At 44.3% G+C, this 26,344-nt stretch overlaps 1 protein-coding gene across 2 annotated transcripts in view; it reads right to left on the reverse strand.

Annotated features, from left to right (window-relative positions):
• The window catches only part of SHISA4 (shisa family member 4), a 75,876-nt gene that overhangs the window by 48,516 nt on the left and 1,016 nt on the right, over nt 1-26,344 (reverse strand). Inside the window, exon 2 of one of the 2 annotated variants that reach the window (XM_075195580.1) lies at nt 17,453-17,513. The exons of the other annotated variant lie outside the window; for it this stretch is intronic. Coding sequence (XP_075051681.1) covers nt 17,453-17,513 — 61 coding nt within the window. The remainder of the gene's footprint in view (nt 1-17,452; nt 17,514-26,344) is intronic. 2 annotated transcript variants of the gene reach the window in all.

A 26,344-nucleotide genomic window follows, 5' to 3' on the forward strand; every position in this document is an offset into this window, starting at 1 on the left:
GGGGGGGGAGAGATGCACAGTATGAGAAAAAAAGGGTGAGAGGCACAGCATGAGAAAAAAGGGGGGAGAGGCACAGCATGAGAAAAAAGGGGGGAAGAGGCACAGCATGAGAAAAAAGGGGGGAAGAGGCACAGCATGAGAAAAAAGGGGGGAGAGGCACAGCATGAGAAAAAAGGAGGGAGAGGCACAGCATGAGAAAAAAGGGGGGAGAGGCACAGCATGAGAAAAAAGGGGGGAGAGGCACAGCATGAGAAAAAAGGGGGAGAGAGGCACAGATTGAAGAAAAAGGGGGGGAGAAAGGCACAGTATCAGGAAAAAAGGGGGGGGGAGAGGCGCAATAGTGGGGACTATTAATTTAAGATGAGGTGGTTTGGGCGCTACTGAATGTGGGGGTGAGTTTGGGGAGAATGAGGTCTCTTTATTAATTGTGCCTATGCATTATTTAATGGCAGTGACGGGTTCAGGAAATAGGTATATTTCTGAAATGTAAATACTATTAATTTATTGCTGGGGCTGTTTGTAGGGAGGGAAATAGGTTTATTTATTAAATGTGAATACTATTATTTTAATGTTGGGGCTGGAGGAAGGCCTAATTATTAATCGTGGGTAGTATTGATTTAACGCCAGGGCTGGCTATAATTTTCTAAATGTACCCATATTTTTTTCCAAATAGGGCCCCCAACATTCCAGGATCCAGACAAGCCGCAACTAAAGAAACCTGCAGCACAGGTGGTGAAAGTGAGAAGAACGGGTAGGAGAGAGCAGCAAAGTCTGATAAATATTGTTATTCTAGTGGGACAATCCTAATTTTTGGTGACCGTTCAATGGTGTACACAACAATGCAGGTTTGTTTTGTAAGTAGGAGGGTGGCCTGGCCATGCCCAATGATGCATAGCTACACTCCCAATTGCATCAACACATTCATTAGCAATTTTGAATAAAAATTAAATAAGATTGTAGTACATATACATATATATATATATGACATATATAGTCAAAATTGCCGTTATGTTATCAATGTCTATTTTTTATGTTAGTTTTAATGTGCGGTATCATTGCTAGTTTTAGCGTGCGGTATCATTGTTAGTTTTAGTGTACGTTATCAATGGTATGTTTAATGTGCGGTATCAATGACAGTTTTAAGGTGTGGTATCATTGCTAGTTTTAATATGTGGTGTCAATACCCATTTTAATGTGGTATCTTGATGATTGTTTTAATGTACAGTATTTTAGTTTGTGGAAGCAATGATTTTTCTTATGCAGACAATCTAGGCGAGCCATCTGGGAGAGCTGTAAGTGTCATACTGTGGGCTGTAGGTGATGTAATGCAGGATGTGTCACTATGCCCTTAATTTTAGATCTTAGGGGCCCCCCTGTCTTAAGTGCCCCGTGCCCCCCAAAGCCTTAATCCAGCTCTGGGCATAGGCGGTCCATCGTATCACATATTTCTGGTGGCAAGTGATGGAACCACCCCAGGCGGCTTTTCGTGCACCAGTCAGGAAAGCAGAGTTAGTCAGGAGAGGAATAACTGCAGCCAGGAGAACGCACAAGATGACTGATTACACCAAAGTGTGCAGGGCGGACCTTGAGATTCTGTGCAGTGGCAAAGACACTGACATCAGCCATTTGTCCAACAGGGAAGAGATGAGAGAGTTGCTGAAAGAACGGCATCTACATCATGGTACCCACCCAGAGGAAACTGGTGGCAGTGGCCAAGGCAGTGGCTCAGTTGACAACCAGGAGCTAGGTGAACCAGACCCTCAGACAGCCGCGACCTCTTAACAGACTGTAGCCGCACAACCAGCCTGTGTCCTATGGCGACTACAGGGCCGCCGGGCTAAAGATCCAGCTGGCGGCCTTAGAGGGCAATGCGACTGCAGCTGAGCGGGCACAGGTCATCAAGGCATGGCGCCAAGTGGAAATGGCACAAGCCATGCAGCCCAGGGAGGAGGCGCCCCTAGGGGATCAGGACTGTCATCTCTACATAGCCCTAAATTTGAGGACTAGGTTGGAAATATTGATGAGCACATGCAGGTATTTCAAAGAACCTGCAAGCTACAAGCTGTACCCAGAGAGGAATGGTTTAAGCATCTTGTGCCCACACTACAAGGACGCGCAGTGGAGACCTACCGTGAAATGCCCTCTGAGGACTGTGCGGACTATGATATAGTGAAAAGGGTACTCCTTAAACAGTACACTATTACCCCAGAGACCCATCGTCTGAAGTTCCAGAACGTTACTAAGAACCTCCACGCCACCCATGAGGAGTTTGCCAACCTGCTGCGGAAGTCTGCCAGAAAGTGGGTGCGTGAAACAGGTGCCCGGACCGAGGAGGAGGCAATACACTTAATGTGCCAGGAACAGTTTCATCGCCGGTGCACACCGGAGGTGAAAGAATGGGTGCTGGAAATGAAGCCAGGCACCCTGGAAGCAGCCGCCCAGCTGGCAGATCAGTATGTGGCAGTGAGGCCACACTGGCAGAAACGCCAGGTTAACAGCCAACACCAAAGGACTGTACAATCAGGGGGACACCCCTCTTCTACTCACCCCCTAAAGCAAGTAGACAGCCACCCCCCCATCCTGTCCCTGGGAGTTATCAGAGACCACCGAAGCCCAGGCTGGAGAAGAAGTTCTACAACTGCAGGAAGACCGATCACCTAAGGATGGACTGTCCCACAGCCCCAGCAACCAAGACTTGTGCCCCTAATCCAAGTCCTGGCTGACTTGCTTAACTGGCAAAGGTGAGCCAGAAGAGACTGTTTCCACCCCTGTCAGCCCAATGGAGTGTGGAGTGTCTGAAGGTGACTTGGACGGAGAGTCACCTCTGTGTCCAAAAGACCCCCCAAAAACATGTGGAGGAACCTGCAGCCGGTCCAAGTGGGACCCCTGCAGAGAGAAGGACTGAGAGACTTCCAGGGCCTCAATCACTGTAGTGAGTCCCCATCTTATTGCTTCTGCTGCAGTATTGCAGGGTCGCACTGCCAAAGTTACCGTGGCAGATGTACTGGAGAAAGAAGTGCTTGTAGCAAGGGTGTATTTGGAATGGGGAGTTGGCCAAGAGTTGCAAGATGTTGCCGTTATGGATGGCCTCCCAACTGATGTGATCTTGAACAACGATGTTGGAGGTGGAATTGTGACTGCATTTCTTAACTCTATTACCCAAGGCCAAGCTGCTAAACTACAGTCCTCAGGATTTAAACCTGCACAACCTAACCAAAAGGAAAAGACCACAGCTGCTAGACAACCGCTATTGCCAGAAACCATAGCTTCAGACAGCCCAGAGAAAAATACCACATCTGCTATTTCTTTAGGAAACAGCCAGTCCTTTGACTCTGGAAAGACTACGTCCCCTAGCAATGCAGAGGATGTTGCGTCTTGCAAAACCTAATCTTGTGGGGGTGCCCGGTGATGCTCCTGTCTCTAGCAGTATGCCAGCCCTGGTGGCGAGTATAGCTGACCACAGTAACCTCCCTTTGACTGACCCCACTTTGACTCACCCTAGTAACCCAAATGTAGACCCCCTACAGAGTGTCAAGACTTACGACGATAGTGAGGGACGCAGGGTAAAGTTCAGGGCAGCTCAGCTCTCTTTCTAAGGGATCAGCATGATCAGGAGAGTAAAAATAATTTTTTTCAGCTCTCTGAGGACTCTGGGCAGCTACCTGCAAATGAGCCTGTTCAGCCTGATGATAGCGTGCCAGTTAACCAATTGTATAACACCATTAGAGCCCTGGAGGAGGAACCGCTGGTGATGGGATTGCAAAATGCCGGTGCAGAGGTGGAGGGGTTCGCGGACTCAGCGGCAGTCAGTGCCGCTGGGCCAGCGCCCCCTTCTCCGTCCTCGATTGCAGTGGTGCAGCCGGCGGTGAGTGGTGTCCTGGTGTCACGGTCACTAGGAGTCTCGACCCAGAATTTATCAGAATAGAGCTTTACTCACCAGAGCCGCGGTCTAACACAGCGGCTGGTCTTCTCCAGGAACTCCCGCAAGGAAGTATGGGTTTTAGCGGTTTCCACTGTGCAGGTCGCGGCCCTCTGGAGAGTATGGTAAATTGATGGATACAGCTATACACGATGGAAGCAAGGACCTCCTTGAGCTGGGTAGAAGGAGGAATGCCAGGAGAGTAGATAGTCTCTGGGTAATAGGAGCTGTATTGACACAGCGAGAGTAATGACCAGTAGAAGTTGGGAATAGGTAGTTTCAGCCGTAACTAGTATGCGGATGCACTGTAGCCGATAGATACGTCACTAACGTGGAGGAAGACTTATTCAAGCTGCCAATGTAATACAAAGTAACGGAGTAGTTAGCGGCTGGCAGTTATTACCACTGATGCGAAGTAGAAACTTCGTCCAGATTACAGGTAAGATACAATGTAGCGTGGAACGATCTGCGGCTGACAGGTATTACCACTGGCGTAGAGTAGAGATTTTGTCCAGTTTGCAGGTAAGATACAAGGTAGTGTGGAACGATCTACGGCTGACAGGTATTACCACTGAAGTGCAGGAGAGCTTCCACAGCAGGCAGGAACCACGAACAGGAGCAATGAACTCCTTGGTTACCTCAGAGGAATGAGGACCAAGAACAGGCAAAGTTAGTAGGGCAGCAGGTGTCTTAAATAGTGAGAAGTAATTAATCATCCAATGAGGAGAGGAACAAGGTTTTATCAGTCCTATCGGTCTGCATATGCGCAGACCCTGGTCAAGGTGGCGGACAGGCCCCGGGAGAGCAGAGAGAGACCCAGATCTCGAACCAGAGGAACTAGCAGTCCGGTGAGTGACACCTGGAGGCGGAAGCCAAGTCATCGGCAAGTGCGGCACTTCTGGTTGTTTCGGAGAGAGAGAGAGCGCAAGCGGGCTCAGCTGCATACTCCAGTGCAGGAGACTAAAGCTGCACTGGTAACCTAGCAATTGTGGACTGTGAATCTAAGTTAAATAGTGATCTGCCGGTTTCTGTTGCTTCTGTAAATGCTGCTTCTAATGCTAAGCCTAATTTTGATAAAAATGTTTTATCCCCAATACAGGTTAAGATAAGTGAAAGTGTTTGGTCCATTAAAAATATCGGAGGGTACCAAGGCTGCCTTTAAAGTAATAGAGGCTGCTGCCAGTGAAATGCCAAATATTCTCTCACTGTCAGAAAGTGCTGGTAACTCAGCGAGTATGGGAGGTGCTGCAAGGCAAAGCTCTCTTTCAATTTGTAAAGCGAATGATTCATGTGTGGTTCAGGCCTCTGCTTCTTTAGGGGTTAATAGTTAAAAGCATATGACAGGTAATAGCGTGGGGTAGAATAGCATTTGTTCTAGTGTTGTTTCTCCAAATGAAAATTAGGTTCCCACTACATTCACTGTAATAGTGGAGGATACAGCAGCAGTTGTCCCGGTATCTGGTAAAAACTCCTATGCAAGGGCTGTCTCTGGCAACCAGAGAGATGGGGCTAATACGTCTCATTCCCACCCTCAGCCACAGCCCCAACCACAGACAACAGGGCAGCCTTCTAAATGGAGAAATGTTGCGCAATTAAAGTACATAGGGAAAAAGTCTTTTCCAAACAGTACAGACTTTATAAGCTTGTTATTTTCCCATTGTGGCTTCAATGCATCTGATCTCTTTGTGTGTATTCATCCCATAAGCTCCCCGGAATATGACGTGAGTTTTAGGTCTTACCGTGGGCTTCAGATGTTTTGGTCTAAGTGGGCAAATCTTAAAAATACCAACCCGTAGTCAAGCTACAGGGCTTTTCCCATAACTCGGCAGGAAAAAGTAAAGATTACAATTCTTGTCCGAAACGAATCTATCCCAGTAGCAGATCTAGCGTTCTGGCTCAATAGATATGAGGACATAGTAACCCCATTAGAAAAAGTCCCAGATCCCAGCTGTCATGTCTGGGGTGGCGGGTGGTCAGCCATAGTCCATCTGCGATGCACGGAGGCTGGCCCAGGGCATATTCCATCCTCTGCTTTTATTGGCTGAGATCGCATCCAATGCTTTTACCCGGGGCAGCCAAGGATGTGCCATCGCTGCGGTGACTTCCGTCACCTCAGCGTGAACTGTTCGGTGACTAAGTGTAGGCATTGTGGAGGTTTGAGGCATGAGACGCGGCAATGTAAGATCATTAGATGTAATCTCGGTGGTGTAATAGGGCACCCCTTTAGCTATTGTCCCCAGGCTTTCCACAATGAGGTTGAAATTCCGGACGTGAACTGGCTCGGATTGCAGAATTAGTAGAGGCAGAGACAAAAACTTCTATTGTTCAACTGGCACCTGATTCTGCTCCGATGAAACCTGTTCCTGCACCGAGGAGGGTACGGTCAGTGACTGTGGTGGAGAAAGCAGTAGAGGAGCTTTTTATAGTCGCAAAGAAGAAGGGTAAGAAAGGGGGTGGAGGGAGCTTAGAAAAAGGGGAATTGATTGTGGAAAATAAATTCCTTGTTCTTTCAAGCGATGAGGAAGTGGAAGAGGATGTGGTGAGGCAGGTGGATGGGAGTTTGGTACTTAGACCTAAAGTAAGGAGAAGTAAAAGCAAGCTCAAGTTAACAACCCAATGTGAACCATGTATCATATATAAAAAAAACAAAGGACAAAAGTAAAAATAAAAAAAGTGGATTGTCTGGTGGGTAAAGATTTCTTGAAGCCATCTGCAAGTTTTAAGGTCAATCCACTAAGTGTGGAAGAGTTAGCTCCTCAGTCTTCTCCCATCCCTGCCCATTTCTCAGGTATTTCCTTTTTCTTTGGTGGCCCCAGTTACTACTACCTCTCCCTCTGAAAATATTGAATTCCCAGCCCGAACTACTTCCCCATTAGCCAACCCCCCTTCTGTCCCTGTAGATTCAGGTCCTTTGGATCCTTTAGTCCCTATCCCCTGAGGTAATTTAGGGGTAAACAGGGCGATATCTTCTGTGGAAGTGGTGAAAGCATCCAAGTCTGAGTCAGTAATATGTAAAATAACAAGGGGTAAGATGTGTTATGTTTTTGAGTCTTCTGGAGAGGAGGATGTAGAAATTTCCCTCTCTGACAGTGAGAATGTCCCTTCGGGCGTAAGTATAAAGAGATGGGGTTCATCAGAAGAGGACTCCACCAAACGGGCAAAGAAAAAGTAATCTGGGTCCTACTTGTATAACTCAGAAGGATGACATCCCAGCCCATAAGATTTGCCACCATTAATGTGGCATCCATTCTGTCCGAACGAGCTTGTTACATGGCCTTTGATTTTGTCAGCACGGTTGAGGCTGATTTTTTATCTTTGCAAGAGACCAGAATAGGTCGGCTTGCTGACCTACATAAAGCTAAGAGAGAGTGGAGGCGTGGGCCTTCATACTGGTCTCTTGCGGCCGAGCCGTACAGTGGGGTGGCGGTCCTTTTTACCGACATGAAAACTGTCCAACGAGTTATTGAGCTCCAACTAGGTAGATGTATGGTTATGGATGTCAACCTGAGAGGACACGACCTAAGATTGATCAACATCCACGGTCCTCAAACCAAATGGGAAAGGAAGTGTATTTTCAGGGAGATAAAGCCATATCTTTTTTCGGCCTGGCAGATAGTCTTTGGTGGTGACTTTAACACTATTATTAGGACCAAAGACAGGGAAGGTTCAAGGGCTTCTCTGGGCTACGATTCCATTTTTCTAGTTAGTATGACGAGGCAGGCGGGTCTGGTGGATGTGCATGTTCGCCATTTCCCAGACCTCACGGGTTTCACTTATTATAGTGGTAGCTGGAGATCTAGAATAGATAGGTTTTTTTGTTAAGGAGACCTCGAAAACTTTGGCTCCAGAGCTAAAGCTGGTAGAGTTCTCTGACCACGTTTACCTTAGTGTATTCTTGAATGCTTCAGGGACTCTTCAGAAAGGGAGCCTTTGGCGCCTGAACTCTAAGCTCCTAGAGAAAGAGGTAATAAGACAGTCCTTTAGGGACTTCTTTGCATCCCAATAGACGCTTTTGGAGGCAGGTTGGAGTAGGTCAGAGTGGTGGGAAATATTTAAAAAAGACGACCCAGGGTTTTTTACGTGACCTGGTAGTTAGAAACAACTTGCTGGGAGAAAATACCTATTCAGCATTGAGAAGGAAACTTGGATTCCTGATCTCTGAACAGGGAGATGGTGGGGAAATCTCCCAAGTGAAGGCTCAGATGAGAGAGGTGCAATATGACCGGTTTGCTTCCTTGTTTCTGGAGAGGGATTACGGGACGTTCCACTCGCCCAACCCTTACCTTAACTGCAGGAAATCGGTAGATATGAAAGAGGTGAGAGTCCTGTACAATGCGGAGGGTGTTCTCAGGGAGGAAAAGGAGGGCATCCTTGGTGTTGTGCAGTCTTTCTACTCTGATCTCTTGTCTGAGAAATCACTAGACAGAGAGAAGATGGACCATTTCCTGAGGGAGACACCTGGTCTTGAGGATCTCAGCAGCTCTCGAGTCTTTGGGCAGCGGGATAACGGTGGATTAAGTCAGAATGGAAATAGATGAGTTGTCTAAAAAATAAATCTCCAGGCCCAGATAACTTAACCTCCGAGTTCTTTAAGACTTTTGTGGACATTCTGGCTCCACGCCTCATGGAGGTTTTAATGAGGGCCTGGAGAGAGGCTTATTGCCTCCCTCACTGCCTCCCTTCACACTTATTTTGCTGTCCAAAAGGGAAGGATCAGTCGCGTATTGAGAACTGGCACCCCAAAGCTCTTCTCAATACAGACAGAAAGATTTTGGCAAACGTACTTTTTAATAGACTGATGCAGATCTCCGGTCAAATGCTTTCCCCCTCACAGCATTGCACTGTGAAAGGCCGAAGTACCTTCAGTGCTGTGCTGTCCTGGGGGTCCGGGAGGCTATTGAGCGGTGTCGGGCTGAGAAGTGGGGAAAATATCTTTTAGCTCTGGATCATTCAAAGGCCTTTGACAGGGTGGATCATGAGTACCTGTGGGCTCTACTTCTGAGGTATGGTCTTCCAGTGCGGGTGGTGAATGGGTTTCTACTATTTACAAACAGGCCGAGAGCTTCCCACTTGTGAATGGTTGGGTAGGTCCATCCTTTGTGGTCAATTCTGGAGTAAGGCAGGGTTGCACCCTAAGCCCCCTCTTGTATGCGTTTGCAATAGATCCTTTTATTCGAAGGATTGAAGGAAGCTCGATAGGAGAGGTGCTGTTGGGTCCGGAGTGTCCTTTGAAGTGGGTGGCCTATGCTGACGATGTCACTGTCATCTTGTTGAGTCCTGCAGAAGCAATAGCGGTAGCAACTGTGGTCTGTAGGTACTCCGAGGCCAGTGGTTCGAAAGTAAACCAGGAAAAGAGTGAAGTTTTCTGGAAGGTGGTCAGTTCGACCTTTAGGACAGTCTTCCCAGGGCCAGTAGTAAGATCAAAATTTTAGGAATTCAATTCGAACCAAGTGATTATGTCAAGCAAAACAGAGATAAAACTGGAGGAAGCTTCTTGGAAAGTGGGGAGCTGGAAGAGGTGGAAGCTTTCTCTTAAGGAAAGAGTAGACCTTGTGAAGGCCTACCTGATCCTGGAGTTTCTGTACATTAGCTATATGTGCCTTTTGCCACAGTCTTTATGGTATAGGGTTTATGCAGTTTTCTTCCTTTTGCTTTGGGAGAATAGGCTGATCCTGATCAAGTGAACTGTGACCTACAGATCGAGGAGGGATGGTGGCCTGGGTATGGTTAACCCAGTTGTTTTTTAAAGTTGCACCTCAGTAGTCTCTTTCTTGATACTCCTCCTCAATAAGTAGGTGGCTTTAGGGTCTGGTTGCATCCCTTTCTTAATGTTTGGATGGAAGGTGGCATGGTGAGGACCTTCCGGGTCCATCATGGGTATCTCCCGACCTATGCATCTCTGGTATTGAAAGTGCAAAGGCGTTGCGGCCTGGAGGCGGGGGAAGTTAGGAACTTCTCTAGAAGGGAGTTGGAGAGGACTCTCACTTCTGGGCTCAGCTTTCACTGAGAGACTGCCCAGGTGATGTATGCTCACAGTGTATTTCCCTGGTTAATTCCGGGAGAGTTCCTCTGAAGTTTTGGGACATTGCCTGGCTCTCTTTTCATGGGAGACTCTATGTTAAGAGGGAATCTGAAGTATAGAAGTGCCGATGATCATAGTTGCCCACGGGAGGAGTGTCAGGGGATAGAGGAGACCATGGACCACTTCTCGCTTGAATGCCCCTTTAACATAGAAATTTACAGGAGAGTTTCCAGGTCTTTGGGCATCCCTTGCCTTTCGGGGCTCAGTTACCCTGAATGGGTCTATTGTGCATTCAAGGATAGATGGCGGGTTTTTGATTTTGGCACCCTTTTTTTAGTTAGTTTAATTACTAGATACTTCACTTGGAACGCTAGGTGTCAGGTTTCAATAAGACAAAAGGTCCTTACCTGTGAAGTGGTGGTGGGTGACATTCTCCACGAGGTGTGGAAATTAAGGGATATGGAGAAGCGCCAGATGATCAATGCAAACTGGGTCAGGCTCTGGTGGGGTCTGAGGCCTCCGTAGGGGGGCCAAAGTCCGGTATGGATTCCCATCTGTGGCTGCCTATCTTTGCACCTCCCTTAGATTTTGAGTGAAAAATTACCGGTATTTTTATATATGGCTACATACATCTAAACGTTCAGTTTATTTCTTCTTTGCTTAAGAATATTTTGATGGTTGTGATTTTTGGTGGTTGGTGGTGGTTTGAAGTGTTTCTTTGGGTGGTTTTTGATGTGGCTTTTAATAATTGTTATATTTGTTTTGTTTTATTTGGTGTGGGCCTTCTGATTTTATGTTGTGCTTTTATCCTGTTATTTATTATAGACTAATGCTGGACTTTATGGGACATTTCCCATAATATTTATGTTCTTTTAATTTTGGGTGCCGCATTGTGTGTTAGTTGGTTATGTTAGGTTGCAAGCTTTAAATAAACAATATTTCCAGCCATTGCATAGTCCGTGGGCATCCTCCGTTGTATTGGTTCCCAAGAAGGACAAGACAAGGCGGTTTTGTGTAGACTACCACCAGTTGAACGAGGTGACCGTGTCTGATGCCTATCCCCTAACCCAAATTGACGCTCCGTTAGACGAGTTAGCTGGAGCGAAGTATACTTCCACCTTTAACTTGAGCAAGGGTTATTGGCAGATACCGCTGACCCCCGAGGCTCAGGAACGGTCGGACTTTATCTCCCCATTTGGCCTGTTCGAGTTTAAGTTCATGCCATTTGGGATGAAGAATGCATCAGCCACCTTCCAGGGTGTGGTTGATCACCTGCTGGAAGGGTGTAAAGGCATTGCTCAGGCTTACTTGGATGACTTTGCCATTTTCAGTAAATCCTGAGATGACCATATGAAACATGTAGGAAAAGTGTTGGGAGAAAATTCACTGGGCAGGTCTGAACATCAGAGCAGACAAGTGTCAAATGGGATGTCAAAGGTGCAGTACCTGGGTCATCGTGTGGGGGGAGGTAGGGTTAAGCCAGAACCAGCTCTGGTAGAGGCAATCCGAGACTGGGCCCAGCCCACAATCCAAAGACAAGTACTGGCCTTTTTAGGGATCACAGGGTACTACCAACATTTCGTCCCAGACTTTAGTACTCTAGCGAAACTCCTGACAGATCTCAATAAGAAGAAACTCCGCAAAGTAGTTGACTGGACAACAGCTTGTGAGCTAGCATTTCAGTCATTGAAAGAAGCCCTGGTTCATGCTCCAGTGCTGTTGGCGCCCAATTATGACAAGAACTTTATTGCGCAAACTGATGCCTCACAATATTAACTGGGGGCAGTACTTAGCCAGGTGGGGCCAGATGGGCAGGACCACCCTTTGGCCTATTTGAGCAGAAAACTGCTGAACCGGGAGGTGGGGTATGCCACAATTGAGATGGAATGTTTGGCCCTTGTTTGGGCAGTGAAAAAACTTCAACCTTATTTGTATGGACGACCTTTTACTGTTGTGACAGATCATAATCCTTTTAAATGGCTACAACACACCTCAGGGCAAAATGGCAAATTGTTGCGCTGGAGCCTTGCCTTTCAATTTATGACTTTCACATAATTCATAAGCAAGAAAAGGCTCACAGCAATGCGAGTGGACTGTCTTGGCAGAAGGAGCTGGAACCCCCAGGTCACCTCCGATAACCTCAAGAGACTGTGGAACCAGAGACCAAAATCGTTGGGATATGGCACACTAGTGGCCTGCAAGGACAAGGGTTGGAGGAGTGTGGCTGGATCACATATACATAACTTATTGTCACACGCCGGCCCCTCGGATGTTGTTACCTTCCTCCTGTAAGCGGTGATCAGAGTGTACTAAACTTCATTACCACATCATCTAGTATATTGTTCTGCGCATGTGCTATCCATTTGACCTTCTACCTGTTCCCATTGGTTCTAGTATTTTGGAGCGAAATTTAAACCTCCCATTTTCCTCTGTCCGATGCCTGTTCTTCAAGTTACTCACTCTCTGTTAGGATCTGGCTTCCTTCAGTCTGACTTACCTGTTGCTGCTCATACGAGTGTCCTGGATCAGCTGTACTCCTCTCTGCCGTAGCCGCTAATAGAACTGCTCGCTGCACCTGTACACGCCTGCTGCTGCTCTGAATCGCCATCTACGGATCAGCTAAGACCGACTCCACTACTGCTTCTATATTTGAACTGCCGCTGTACCAGTAACTCACCCGTTGCTCTGTATCACCATCTACGGATCAGCTAAGTTCAGCTCCATTATTGCCTCTGTTTGAACTACCACTGTGTCAGTGATTCACCTGCTATGCTTTGAGTTACCATCTATGGATCAGCTAGTTCTACTTCATCATCACTTCTATTGGAACTGCCACTGTACCAGTATTCACTTACTGTTGCGCTGAGTTACCAACTACGGAGCAGCTAGTTCTACTCCGCTATTACTCCCATTTGTACTGCCGCTGAACCAAGGACTCTCCTGCTGTTGTTTCCATTTTCTACCTTCAGTATTGCCACTCCCCGCTACTCCATCGTTACCTTGCATTCCTTTGAGACTGACTATCATTACCTTCATTGTCTCTCTGACTGGCCGTTACCAATCCGCTGTATCAAGCTCCATTGTTTATTCTGCCTACACTCATTCTGGGAACCGCGACCTGCGAGATAGGAGCAGCGAAGTCCATACCCTCTTGCGGGGGTCACTGGCAAAAACTCCTACTCATTAGACTCTGCGCTCCTGAATGAGCTCTACAAGGCAGATACAAGGGATCCACTAAATATCATTCGTATTCGTGACACTTATGGTATAAATTTATTTAAAGGAAATAGCATAGGGCGCTTATTTATATAATTGCAAATATACTTATTTTTGATATTGTGTGTATTTTGGTACAGGAAATGTCTTGTTTGGGGTTTTGTAACTTTGCTAGAGGAAATCTCCAATTAGGCATATGTGGGGAGGGAGTCTGTTCTGCTGATAGCAGGAAACGCTAAGTAAGTCTATTCAATGTGAGTGGCCAACACTTGAATACACAACAGGGAGCCATTACCTGTATCCTGGTTAAAGTGAAAGGAAATCTCTGATCAATGTGATTTAGGATATGACAGATTACTGCAAATTTTGTTAAGCATTAAATCCATGTTTGGGGAAACATATTGCATCCTGATACTAAACATAACTCAGACTTCACAGGGCTGTCTTACCCCCTATGACGATGTGTCCAAAACTGTATAAAACACCACTGGTTTGTACTGAAATATATCATTATTGTTCCATCTGACCTCTTGATCACTGGTACTTTCAACCAGTGAACTGACCTTGTTAGGACTATTGGAGCTAAATAAACATGACTTGCTTCAAAGACCTGCTTGACAACTTCTTCCATGCGGAAATTCCTGTGACCTACAGAATAGACTTAACTCTAATCCCTACCTGTACTGAGGTTTGGACCCAGCTTTCGGAACCACCGCTCTGCCAGATGCCCAGCAGCTCTGGCCAGTGTGATAGGCCAGGGGGATCCATCAACAGAAACCCTGATCTATAGGAAGAGGTCTGGGTACTGTCACACCGGGTACCCGCTAGCCGGGACCCGGCTTACTTACCTCTCCGGCGCTCCGACGCACTCCCGGTTGCGGCCGCCATCTTGGATGGGTCTGCTCATGCGCAGACCCGATTGCTATTTTAAAGGCTTCCTCAGCCTCCTATTGGCTACAGAATCTCCCTCCAGTATTTAAACCTGCCTCTTTCTCTTCTCTGAGCCTGTTCTTAGGTTTAGTTTGGATGTCCCTAGTGTATTCCTCCTGTAATCTGCAGCAGGTCCTCTACAGCTTCCGCTATCCCAGCGGTCATTCTGCAATCCGCAGTACTCCGTACAGCTTCCCGCTATCCCAGCGGTCATCCTGCAATCCGCAGCAACTCCATACAGCTTCCGCTATTCCAGCGGTCATTCTGCAATCCGCAGTACTCCATACAGCTTCCCGCTATCCCAGCGGTCCTCCTGCAATCCGCAGCAACTCCGTACAGCTTCCGCTATCTCAGCGGTCATTCTGCAATCCGCGGTACTCCATACAGCTTCCCGCTATCCCAGCGGTCATCCTGCAATCCGCAGTACTCCATACAGCTTCCCGCTATCCCAGCGGTCATCCTGCAATCCGCAGCAACTCTGTACAGCTTCTGCTATCCCAGAGGTCATCCTGCAATCCGCAGCAACTCCGCACAGCTTCCGCTATCCCAGCGGTCATTCTGCAATCCGCAGTACTCCATACAGCTTCCCGCTATCCCAGCGGTCATCCTGCAATCCGCAGCAACTCTGTACAGCTTCCGCTATCCCAGAGGTCATCCTGCAATCCGCAGCAACTCCGCACAGCTTCCGCTATCCCAGCGGTCATTCTGCAATCCGCAGTACTTCATACAGCTTCCCGCTATCCCAGCGGTCATACTGCAATCCGCAGCAACTCCATACAGCTTCCCGCTATCCCAGCGGTTATTTCTGCTTCCACCAAGCTCTGACTCTCCGAACTCCGTGGAACCTGCCCCACTACCAGAGGAGGCGCGACCTGCGTGGCGGTTGCCGCAAAGTCCATACCACCTTGCATTAGACTCCGCGCCTCTGGTGAGTGTTAGTCTTGGCAGGTCAGGGGTCTGTATACCAGTAAACCGTGACAGGTACCAGCCAAGGTGCACCAGCTAGGGGGTACCCTAGCAGCGACAGTTACCCAGAAGGAATGCGGTTCTGGATGCTGTGAAGGAGTCCAGTAGTGGCAGCATTGCAAGTACCTCCTACTGTGGTTAGAGGTCACGTTTGGGACAAAGAAAAGGAATGGTGGCAAGGTAAGCCCACCTGGTTCTCAGCAACAACAAACAGGGTGGCATAGGCTGTCCATTCTGTCACAGTCCCTGGCTGTGTGTTTGAGATCACTGTCTTGCTGAAATGTCCACCCTCGTTTCATCTTCAGCATCCTGGGAGATGGCAGCAGATATTTAATCAAGAATGTCTTGGTACATTTTCCCATTCATCCTTCCTTCAAGCACATGCAGTATGCCAGTACCGTGTGCAGAAAAACAGCCCCACACCATGATGTTCCCATCTGCAAACTTCATTGTTGGTATCGTGTTTTTGGGGTGATGTTCAGTCCCATTTCTCCTCCAAACATGGTGTGTTTTATAATATACAACAAGTTCAATTTTGCTCTCATCTGACCACACTATATTCTCCCAGTATTTCACAGGCTTGTCCAAATGTTGTGCAGCACACTTTAAACGGGCTTCAACATGTTTTTTCTTCAGCAAAGGAGTCTTGCATTGTGAGCGTGCATACAGGCCATGACAGTTGAGTGCATTGCGTATTGTTTTCTTTAAAACAATTATAACTGCTAATTCCAGGTCTTTCTGAAGCTCTCCACAAGTGGTTCTTGGACAACACTTCTGCAATTTTTTTTCACTCCTGTCAGAAATCTTGCGAGGTGCACCTGGTCATGGTCGGTTTATGGTGAAATGATGTTCTCTCTACTTCCGGATTATGGCCCCAACAGTGCTCACTGGAACACTCAGCAGTTTAGAGATCCTTCTGTAACCAATGCCATCAGTATGTTTTGCAACAATAGGATAGCAAAGGTCTTGAAAGAGCTCTTTGCTTTTACCCATCATGAGATGTTTCTTGTGTGACACCTTCATAATGAGACACCTTTTTATAGGCCATCAGTTGTGGCTGAACCAGCTGGCAGGATTGCTTTCTAATTACGGATAGATTTCAGCTGGTGTCTTGACTTTCCATGCCTTTTTGTACCTCCCTTTCTTCATGCGTTCAACACTTTTTCCATGTGTCATTTCACATTATTACACAAAACTTAATTTATGGACATCTATGGTTTAATTTCTTTGCATGTGTGGATTACAAGGGTTGTTGCTGACATTTGGTGTAAATGTCATTACAATAGCCACATTAAATATATATTTACTGAGAAAAATGTTGATGTGTTCAATACTTATTTCACCTGCTGTATGTGGTAGTATCATGTTTCATGAAAATCTGAGTCGGCGGGTGTCCTAATGAAATTTTTCTGGGTGATTTGACATGAAATGACTCTACATAATTAAAAAAGGAAGATTATCTTAAGTTTGCAAAGTCCCTTTTGAAAGCAACAAAACTCTTCTGGAACAATATCCTCTCTGGACAGATGGGATCAAAGTGGAGTAGTCTGATATTAATGTACAACTATATGTGGCAAATTGGAACATACAAGAGGACAATGATTCTTGGAACTCCAGAAAATATAAAAATGAATGGCTATAAAAGAAAAGAATGGGGGCCTTGGAATGGCCAATTTTAAGTTCAGCTCTCACACCCACTGATATTTAAAGAAAGCTGTGCACAAAAAAATGTCCTCAAAACATCAATCAATTAAACCAGTGCTGTAAGGATGCACAGTGGGCCACAATTCCTCAAAGGTTGAAAAATGTATACACAAAACAATTAATCCAAGTTATTTGTGAAGAGATGATTCTACAAACTACTGAATCATGGGGTGTACTTTCTCTTTTACACATCACTTCTTCATGTTGGCTTATTGTTGGTGAATAAATAATGACAAAGTAAAATCTGTCATGTGCTATTTGCCACATGAGATTAGATTTATACAATTTTAGAATTAAGGTGAGGATGAGATAAGTATTAATTATGTCCTAATATATAAAAGCACAGATTTAAAAGAGGATTTCTTCCCCGCCCCTTATATTTTCATTTAGCTGTGACATCACTGCACAGCTCCATACTCACAGTCACTGACAGAGAGTAGCGGCAGCCGGCAACAGTACAGGAACTGACGTCTCCCTTCTCTGCCTGCACCTCACAAGTTAAGTAGCAGAAGAATAGAGTCATGGGGGCGTGTGAGGAAGAGGGGTGTCTGGTACCCATCTACCAGCCCTAACTATAGTTGACTAAATGATACATGTATGTCTCCTCTCTTGCATTTTTACTGGACAGTCTAATTTCCTGGTAATTTGGGATGACCCAGGCTTCAGGAGTCCTGGTAACCAGACACGGCACTCACTTGACTCTTGACAGCACTTTTCCTGCTCCAGACCTTTGTGTAGGCTGGCAAGTTCAGTAACCTATACTTAACCAGGAAAGCCAATAAGCTGTCAGAAGGATAGAGATTATATAAACAGTGTACAGTATTCAGAAGAAGCAATATTCAACACAGTATTATTACTTTTGTCAACAAAATCTCTGCATTGAATTGTAGTCTGCATACGATGTTTCTTTTTTTGCTGTGCTACACACATTTATTGTTTTGTTGCATTGTGTGACACACTACACAGTGGGGCATATTCAATTCTCTGCGTTCTCCGCAGCGGAAAAACTATTACCGGTATTGCGGTAATAGTAAGCCGGATTTCAGCTCGCAGCTCCATGAGCTGAAATCCAGCGAGAAAAGTACCGTAATACCGGTATTTACGCACACTATTACCGTAATGATGGTAAAAGTGCACAGGGCGCGTTAAATTTGTCTGTAACGCCAACAATTGAATATGTCCCAGTGTGTAGTAAGTTATATAGTTAACCATAGCATGCCACTGCAAATTAAGGACATCCTTTTAGTCATAAAATTACAAGATATTTTAAATATTGCAACAGAAAACGTGACGTGCCATAATCAGTCATAGTATTACATTCTTTTACAGAGTCATTGGCCACTAAATATATACAATTCAGCATTTCATCAATATTAATCCGAAATATATCATAGCATTCACACTAAAAGGATATGTCTTGGGTGCAACATATTGGGGCTTTACGAACCATCATCATTAGTTATTTATATAGCGTCACTAATTCCGCAACGCTGTATAGAGAACTCAATCACATCAGTCCCTTCCCCCATTGAAGCATATAGTCTCTTACTTCCCCATAGACATACACATACACACACACACACACACACACACACACACACACACACACACACACACACACACACACAGAGACTAGGGTCAATTTTGATAGCAGCCAATTAACCTACCAGTATGTTTTTGGAGTGTGGGAGGATACCGGAGCACCAGGAGAAAACCCACGCAAACACAGGGAGAACATATAAACTCCACACAGATAAGGCCATGGTCGGGAATCTAACTCATGACCCCAGTGCTGTGAGGCAGAAGTGCTAACCACTAACCTACTTTTCTCACAGGGAACAACCTATGAAAATTCAGTAACAAGCTTCAACTGCTCCAGCTGCCACTACACTTCTAATTTCATGTTCCTGAACATTGTAATTACATCTTTGTTTTTCGCTTTTTATTTCCCTACATTACTCTCACCATCTGGCTGCTCACCTACGTCTCTCTCAGGCTTATACCAATTTCACCAACTGCATTGGCTTTCCACAAACTCTTCACTTCTGCCCCATTGCTTCACTGCTCACTTGCCACTAATTTCCCTCCCACACTAGTTTCTAACATTGTTGTCATTGTGCTGCTCTACCATAGCACTGATATTCCAATTTGCTTACATTGCCACTGTCACACCTCCCTTGCTACCATCCAGGCATCTACAATACCTAGGCCCAGACACCATCATGGTTCCTACACCATCCTGGACGTAGCCCATATAGTCCCCTGTAGCATCTGGACCCTCCTGGACTTTGTACCACCTAGGCCCTTGTACCATCATGGCCTCAGACTCTTACAGAGCTCTGCACCACAGTGAACCCCACTAAGCCTATTGTCACTTATTATCACCCCCCCGTTAGAATATAGGCTCTCACAGGCAGAGCCCTCTACTCTTGTCTCATTTCTCCCCCCTCACCATTCTCCTCTATGTTCCTGTTTTGTCTTATGCTGATTTATTTTTGTATGTCATATGATTTGTTCTATTAATTGCATACATGCATTATCTCTGTTTATTTCATTGTTCTTATCTGTATGTAAATATGTAATGTATGTAATTTTGTTGTATGTTCTAACCCATATATAGTGCTGTGGAAGCCTTGTGCCACCTTGAAAGAGAAAAGATAAAAAATATTATTATTAATAATAATACACATATACCAAACAGCTACAGCTACGAAAAAAATGAACTAATAAATGAAAATGTTAAAATTTAAATGTAAAACCCTAAATAACGAAGACTCACAAAACACATCTAAACAAAGCAGGATCTGTGTGTACTTGTGTGTTCTGCCTGATTATATATATATATATATATATATATATATATACACACACACACACACACACACACACACACACATACACAAAGCAAATAAACAGGGAAGAGCTAAGAATGCCAAGAGTTAGATTACACATAACTGCAAACAGCTATAGGACGTAGTGACTATCTTCTCAAGGGAGCTGTACAACTCCCAGAAATTACTGATTCAATATAAAATATTAATGGAAGGTGCCAATCTATGTCGCAAACTTGATATTAAATGAGAGAAAATGCTTTAAACCAAATAATTTATTTACAATAAATTATAATGTAGCTTATAATAAATAGGTTGCAACCTTTACATATACAAGAAAGAAACCCCACTATATTAATGTTGCTACTAGGAAAAATGACTGTTTATACAATATATCTAATAATCTGTTGTTGATACCATTTAATTGGACTAGTGAATATATATAAATATTAATATCCTTCATTATTAAATAACAGGATCATGGTTTAATAATTATTTGAATATACAAATGTATCTACATATATATGGTGGACATGTGAGGTGTTAACTGCGACTAATTAAGGATTTCTCTCCTCATTGGTGGAGATCTGTTTAAATATCTCTTTCCTTAACCCATCTGGATACTTTTGATGAAGCCATCTTGTATGGGGAATGAGTTAGGTCAGCGGTTCCCAAAGTGTGCACGCGGCACTGACACAGGGGTGCCGCGGCCAGGAAGAAAAAAAAAAAAAAAAAAAAAAAAAACTTACCCAATCCGGTGGCGCCCGGGACTCGGCATCCTCCTCCTTCCTCGCTTCTTACTGAATGTTTGGCGTGACGTCATCACGTCCGACATATTCAGTGAGAAGCGACAGGAAAGAGGATGATGCTGGGTCCCAGGCGCCGCCGGAATGGCAAGAAGACACAAGAGAAGACAGAAGAAATAGAAGAAAGAAGGCCAAGTATGCCAAGTAAAACAAGGGGAGAGGAAATGGTGATCGGAAACAGCAAGGGAGGGACAAAAAGATGACGAGGGGCACAGAGTGTGTGGATAAAGGGGGGCACAGTGTGATGATTTTTGTACATGTTGTTTTGTTTGATCTTATTCCTCTTAATATTAGCTGTAACATAGTAACATAGTAACATAGTTGATGAGGTTGAAAAAAGACACCAGTCCATCAAGTTCAACCTATTTTGGATCTCCTGCGATCCTGCACTTATATTTGAAATTAATCCAGAGTAGGCAACCGCCCATCTGTTTCAATTTTGAAAATCCCCCCAGACTCAATATTGCAATCCAATTTTTACCCTATATCCACTACTATCCTTTATTTTAAATTAACGGTCGTATCCCTGGATACACCTTTCCGCTAAAAATTTGTCTAACCCTTTCTTAAACATATCTATTGAATCTGCCATCACAACCTTCCCTGGCAATGAATTCCATATCTTGACTGCCCTTACTGTAAAGAACCCCTTCCTTTGCTGGTTGTGAAATTTCCTCTCCTCTAACCTTAGGGGATGACCACGTGTCCTGTGTATGGTCCTTGGGGTAAAAAGTTCCCATGAAAGCTCTCTGTATTGACCCCTAATGTATTTGTACATAGTAATCATATCTCCCCTTAGACGCCTCTTTTCTAAAGTAAACATGCCTAAACTGGCTAACCTTTCCTCATAACTTAATGACTCCATACCCTTTATCAATTTTGTCGCCCTTCTCTGAACCCTTTCTAGTTCCAAATTATCTTTTTTATAGAGTGGTGCCCAGAACTGTACTGCATATTCAAGATGAGGTCTTACCAATGATTTATACAGTGGCAAAATTACACTGTCTTCCCTTGCATCTATGCCCCTTTTTATGCATGCCAATACTTTGTTTGCCCTTGCAGCTGCTGCTTGACATTGAGCACTATTGCTAAGTCTACTGTCTACGAGCACTCCCAAATCCTTTTCCATTATAGATTCTCCCAAATTAATTCCATTTAATTTATAGATTGCGTTCTTGTTTTTGATCCCTGAATGCATAACCTTACATTTATCTGTGTTAAACCTCATATTCCATTTAGCCGCCCAATCCTCCAGTTTATTTAAGTCTCTCTGTAGAGAAGCTACATCTTGCTCTGATTTTATTACCTTACAGAGTTTAGTGTCATCTGCAAAAATAGAAACTTTACTCTCTAAACCATCACCAAGGTCATTAATAAATATATTAAAAAGGAGTGGTCCCAGCACGGAACCTTGAGGAACTCCACTTAAGACCTTTGACCAATTAGAAAATGTTCCATTTATCACAACTCTCTGTTCCCTATTCTCTAACCAGTTTTCGATCCAAGTACAAATTTTGATTTCTAGACCCAGTTCCCTTATTTTGTAAACCAACCTCTTGTGTGGCACTGTATCAAAGGCCTTTGCAAAATCTAAGTAGACCACATCTACTGTCCTGCCCTGGTCTAAGTTCCCACTAACTTCCTCGTAGAAACTAATTAGATTAGTTTGACATGACCTATCCCTCACAAATCCATGTTGATTCCCACTAATATTTTTATTGCGTACCAAGTAATCCTGAATACTGTCCCTTAAAATACCTTCCAGTAGTTTCCCCACTATTGATGTCAGGCTTACAGGTCTATAATTCTCTGGTTGTGATCTCGTCCCCTTTTTAAACAACGGCACCACATCTGCTATTCGCCAATCCCTTGGTACTGAGCCTGATGAGATTGAATCTCTGAAAATTAAGAATAGCGGTCTAGCTATTTCCGAGTTTAATTCCATAAGGACCCTTGGGTGTATGCCATCTGGACCTGGAGCTTTATTTATCTTAATATTCTTCAGTCGCATTTGGACTTCTTCCTCTGACAACCAAGTATTAATTAATTGCATGGTTTCATTTCCATTTTTATGTATTACTCCTGCCATTTGTTCCTCTCTGGTAAATACTGAAGAAAAGAACGTGTTTAATATCTCTGCTTTTTCCTTAGTATCATTTATCAATTCACCCATCTCACTTCTTAGTGGTCCTATATTATCTTTTTTAATCCTTTTGCCATTTATATACTTAAAAAACTTTTTGGGGTTTGTCTTACTTTCTTTTGCAACGTGCCTTTCATTTTCTAATTTAGTCCATCTAATTTCCTTTTTGCATGTTTTATTACATTCCTTGTACCTATGGAAGGACTCCTCTGACCCTTCAGACTTAAACAATTTAAATGCACGCTTCTTCCTTTGCATTTCTTCCCTTACCTTTTTATTTAGCCACATTGGTTTAGACTTAATTCTTTTACATTTATTTCCTATAGGAATGAACTTATACGTGTATGTTTCCAACAACATTTTAAAGACAGCCCACATTTCTTCCGTATTTTTTCCTTCAAAGGCTTTGTCCCAGTCTATGCTCTTTATAGACTCCTTTAGCATATTAAAATTTGCCTTTTTAAAGTTTAAAGTCCTAGTTGATCCCTTATACTGTTGTTTCTGGAAACTAATTTCAAATGAGACCATATTATGATCACTGTTTCCCAAGTGCTCCTTTACTTGAATATTTGATATTACGTCTACATTGTTTGTTATTACTAGGTCCAGTATAGTCCGGTTCCTAGTTGGTTCCTCAACTAATTGGGACATGTAATGGTCTTTTAGCGTGCTCAGAAACCTATTTCCCCTAGCTGTACCGCAGGTCTCAGTACTCCAATCAATGTCCGGATAATTAAAATCCCCCATAATTAAAATTTGACCTAGTTGTGTAGCCTTTTCAATTTGCTGTAGAAGTTGGGCTTCCTCAATCGTACTAATATCTGGCGGTTTATAGCATATCCCTATCAGAAACTTCTCTGAACTTTTTCCTCCGCTGGATATTTCCACCCACAATGCCTCTATATTATCACCAATATTCTCGTATATAACTTCCTGAATACTTGGTTTTAATTCTGGCTTAATATAAAGACATACTCCTCCTCCCCTTTTATTTACCCTATCCCTCCTGAAGAGAGAATAGCCTTCCAAGTTGACTGCCCAGTCATGTGTATCATCCCACCAGGTCTCAGTAATACCTATAATATCATACTGCTCATTCATTGCTACTAGTTCTAACTCCCCCATTTTACCTGTCAGGCTTCTTGCATTTGCAAGCATACACTTAAGTCTATTGCCTCCCTTAGGTATTTCTTTTTGCTTTAAAAAGGGCCACTCCTTATCGGCTATGCTTCCCTTTCCCCCCTCTCCACCCCCTTTACTCTTGTTAAATTCCTCCTTACTACTCTCAATGTCTATCCCATAAATACTTGCTTGCCCCTCCCCCCCGGAGCCTAGTTTAAAATCTCCTCCAACCTTCTAACCATCCTCTCCCCTAGCACTGCAGCCCCCTCCTCATTCAGGTGCAATCCATCACGACAATAAAGATGGCAACTGACCGAGAAATCAGCCCAGTGCTCTAAGAATCCAAAACCCTCCTTCCTACACCAATCTTTTAGCCACGCATTAACCTCCCTAATCTCCCGCTGCCTCCCTGGACTAGCGCGTGGCACAGGTAGTATTTCCGAAAATACTACCTTGGATGTCCTTGCCTTAAGTTTGCGACCTATGTCCCTGAAATCATTCTTTAGGACACCCCTTCTTCCTCTAACTCGGTCATTGGTGCCAACATGCACCAAAACCGCTGGGTCATTCCCAGCCCCTCCCAACAATCTGTCCACCCGATCCGCAATATGCCGAGCCCGAGCACCCGGGAGACAACACACTGTTCGGCATGCACGGTCCCGGTAACAGATTGCCCTATCTACTTTCCTAATAATTGAATCCCCTACCACCACAATCTGCCTGGGTCCCTGAGTAACTTTGGTCCCCTCTGTGCTGGAGAGACCATTCCCCTGGTTGCTAGAGGAAGCAGTGTCATCCAACTCTACCAATTCTGAACTGCCTTCCACAGTATCTTCATCCAATCTGGCAAATCTGCTGGGATTGCCTAGCTCAGAACTGGCCTGCCTCTTCCTCCCTCTGCTACCCCTAGTAACTGTTACCCAGCTGCCTACCTGTGCATCCTCCTCTGTCTCTGCTCCACCCTGCTCAGATAACGCATCAACGGTGAGCTGTAAACTCTGCTCCAGGTTGGCAATGTCTCTCAATGTTGCAATGGTCTGCTTTAGATCAGTTACCTGGGCTTCCAAAGAGACCAATTGCTCACATTTCTCACAGAGGTATAAACCTTGGAACACTTGCTCCAAGTGTGCATACATATGACAAGATATGCATTGAGTGAGATCATCAAGCCTGCTACTACTCATCTTATTATGGCTAACCTAACTTCTTATAGTCTACAGTGAACTTTATTACTAGCCTTTCCTAGCCACTTACCAGATTAAACCCCTTCCTGGATTCAACTCCTTAATGGAACCAACTCCACACTTTAAACAAAAACAGCACTTGAAATCAAAAAAGCAGTGAAATCACAAGCTCAATGAAATCGCTTGCTACCTCCTGTTAAATAGAGCTTGCACTAACCAGCTGTATCAACTATGCAATTAAACCACACCCACTAGCTCTAACAGCTGTAAATTATTCTTTGACAGATATATAATTAAAAAAATATAAAAATATTCTTTTCCCTTGGATTTATGCGTATTATTTTTGCAAACAACTTACTAAGTATTTCTGTCCTGACCTAAATACTTATTACGTTATTTTGACCCAACTACTTATAAAATGGGACTGCTTGGTAATTATTTTGGAGGAGTGCCTTGAAAAAATTATGGAGACTCTAAGAGTGCCACAAACTGAAAATGTTTGGGAACCACTGAGTTAGGTGTTTTTTGTTTTTTTTTAAATCGTTGTTGCAACACTACTACAGCACAACTTTTATCTTGGCTATAACACCTTCTCTGGAGACCGTTGGCAATTATGTTCATTTTGCTGAATCTTTGTGGAGCTAGCTAATGTGTGGGCAGAGAGACGGTATTCGTTCACATTAATTTGGTGACTGTATTGCTACACTTGCAATTCCGCCATATGTCACGGATGGTATGCAACAAGGAGGTTCACAGTCTTTTTATCGGAAACATCACAGAAACCCGCCGTGACTATTCCGCTGGGATGTGTGCAGTATTCAGCATGGAAAAGATTCTCTTTATTTATGTCGTTGGGTAGTAAAACTTTAGTCCCATGTGCAGCCTTACTGGTCTTGCTAGATTGGGAATTGCTTTACACCTCCATCTTAGGCTGGGTACACAATACAGGTTTTCCACCCGATTATCATCATAATCTATTTATTTATAAATTTTATTTATATAGTGCCACTAATTTCACAGCGCTGTACAGAGAACTCATTCACATCAGTCCCTGCCCCATTGGAGCTTACAATCTAAATTCGTTAACATACACACAAACTGAGAGAGACTAAGGGCAATTTAATAGTAGCCAATTAACTTTCCTGTATGTTTTTGGAGTGTGGGAGGAAACTGGAGCACAGGGAGGAAACCCACGCAAACACGGGGAGAACATACAAACTCCACACATATAAGGCCATGGTCGGGAATCGAACTCATGACCATGCTGTGAGGCAGAAGTGCTAACCACTAAGCCATTGTGCTGCAGTCAATCTTAAACGACCATTCGGTCCGATATCGCATTAGTGTGTATGTTCAAATGATCGAGCATTTATCAGTCCAAAGCACATTGTATCTTTTGATTTGATTTTATAAAACAGACTAAAAATCTCTATAAATTATGGAACAATGTCGAGCAAATTCTGTAGTATGAATGCACTCACGACAAGCAGTGTAGGCAGAT

This window comes from Mixophyes fleayi, chromosome 2, assembly GCF_038048845.1.
Source record: "Mixophyes fleayi isolate aMixFle1 chromosome 2, aMixFle1.hap1, whole genome shotgun sequence".
In the NCBI taxonomy this organism is placed as follows: domain Eukaryota; kingdom Metazoa; phylum Chordata; class Amphibia; order Anura; family Limnodynastidae; genus Mixophyes; species Mixophyes fleayi.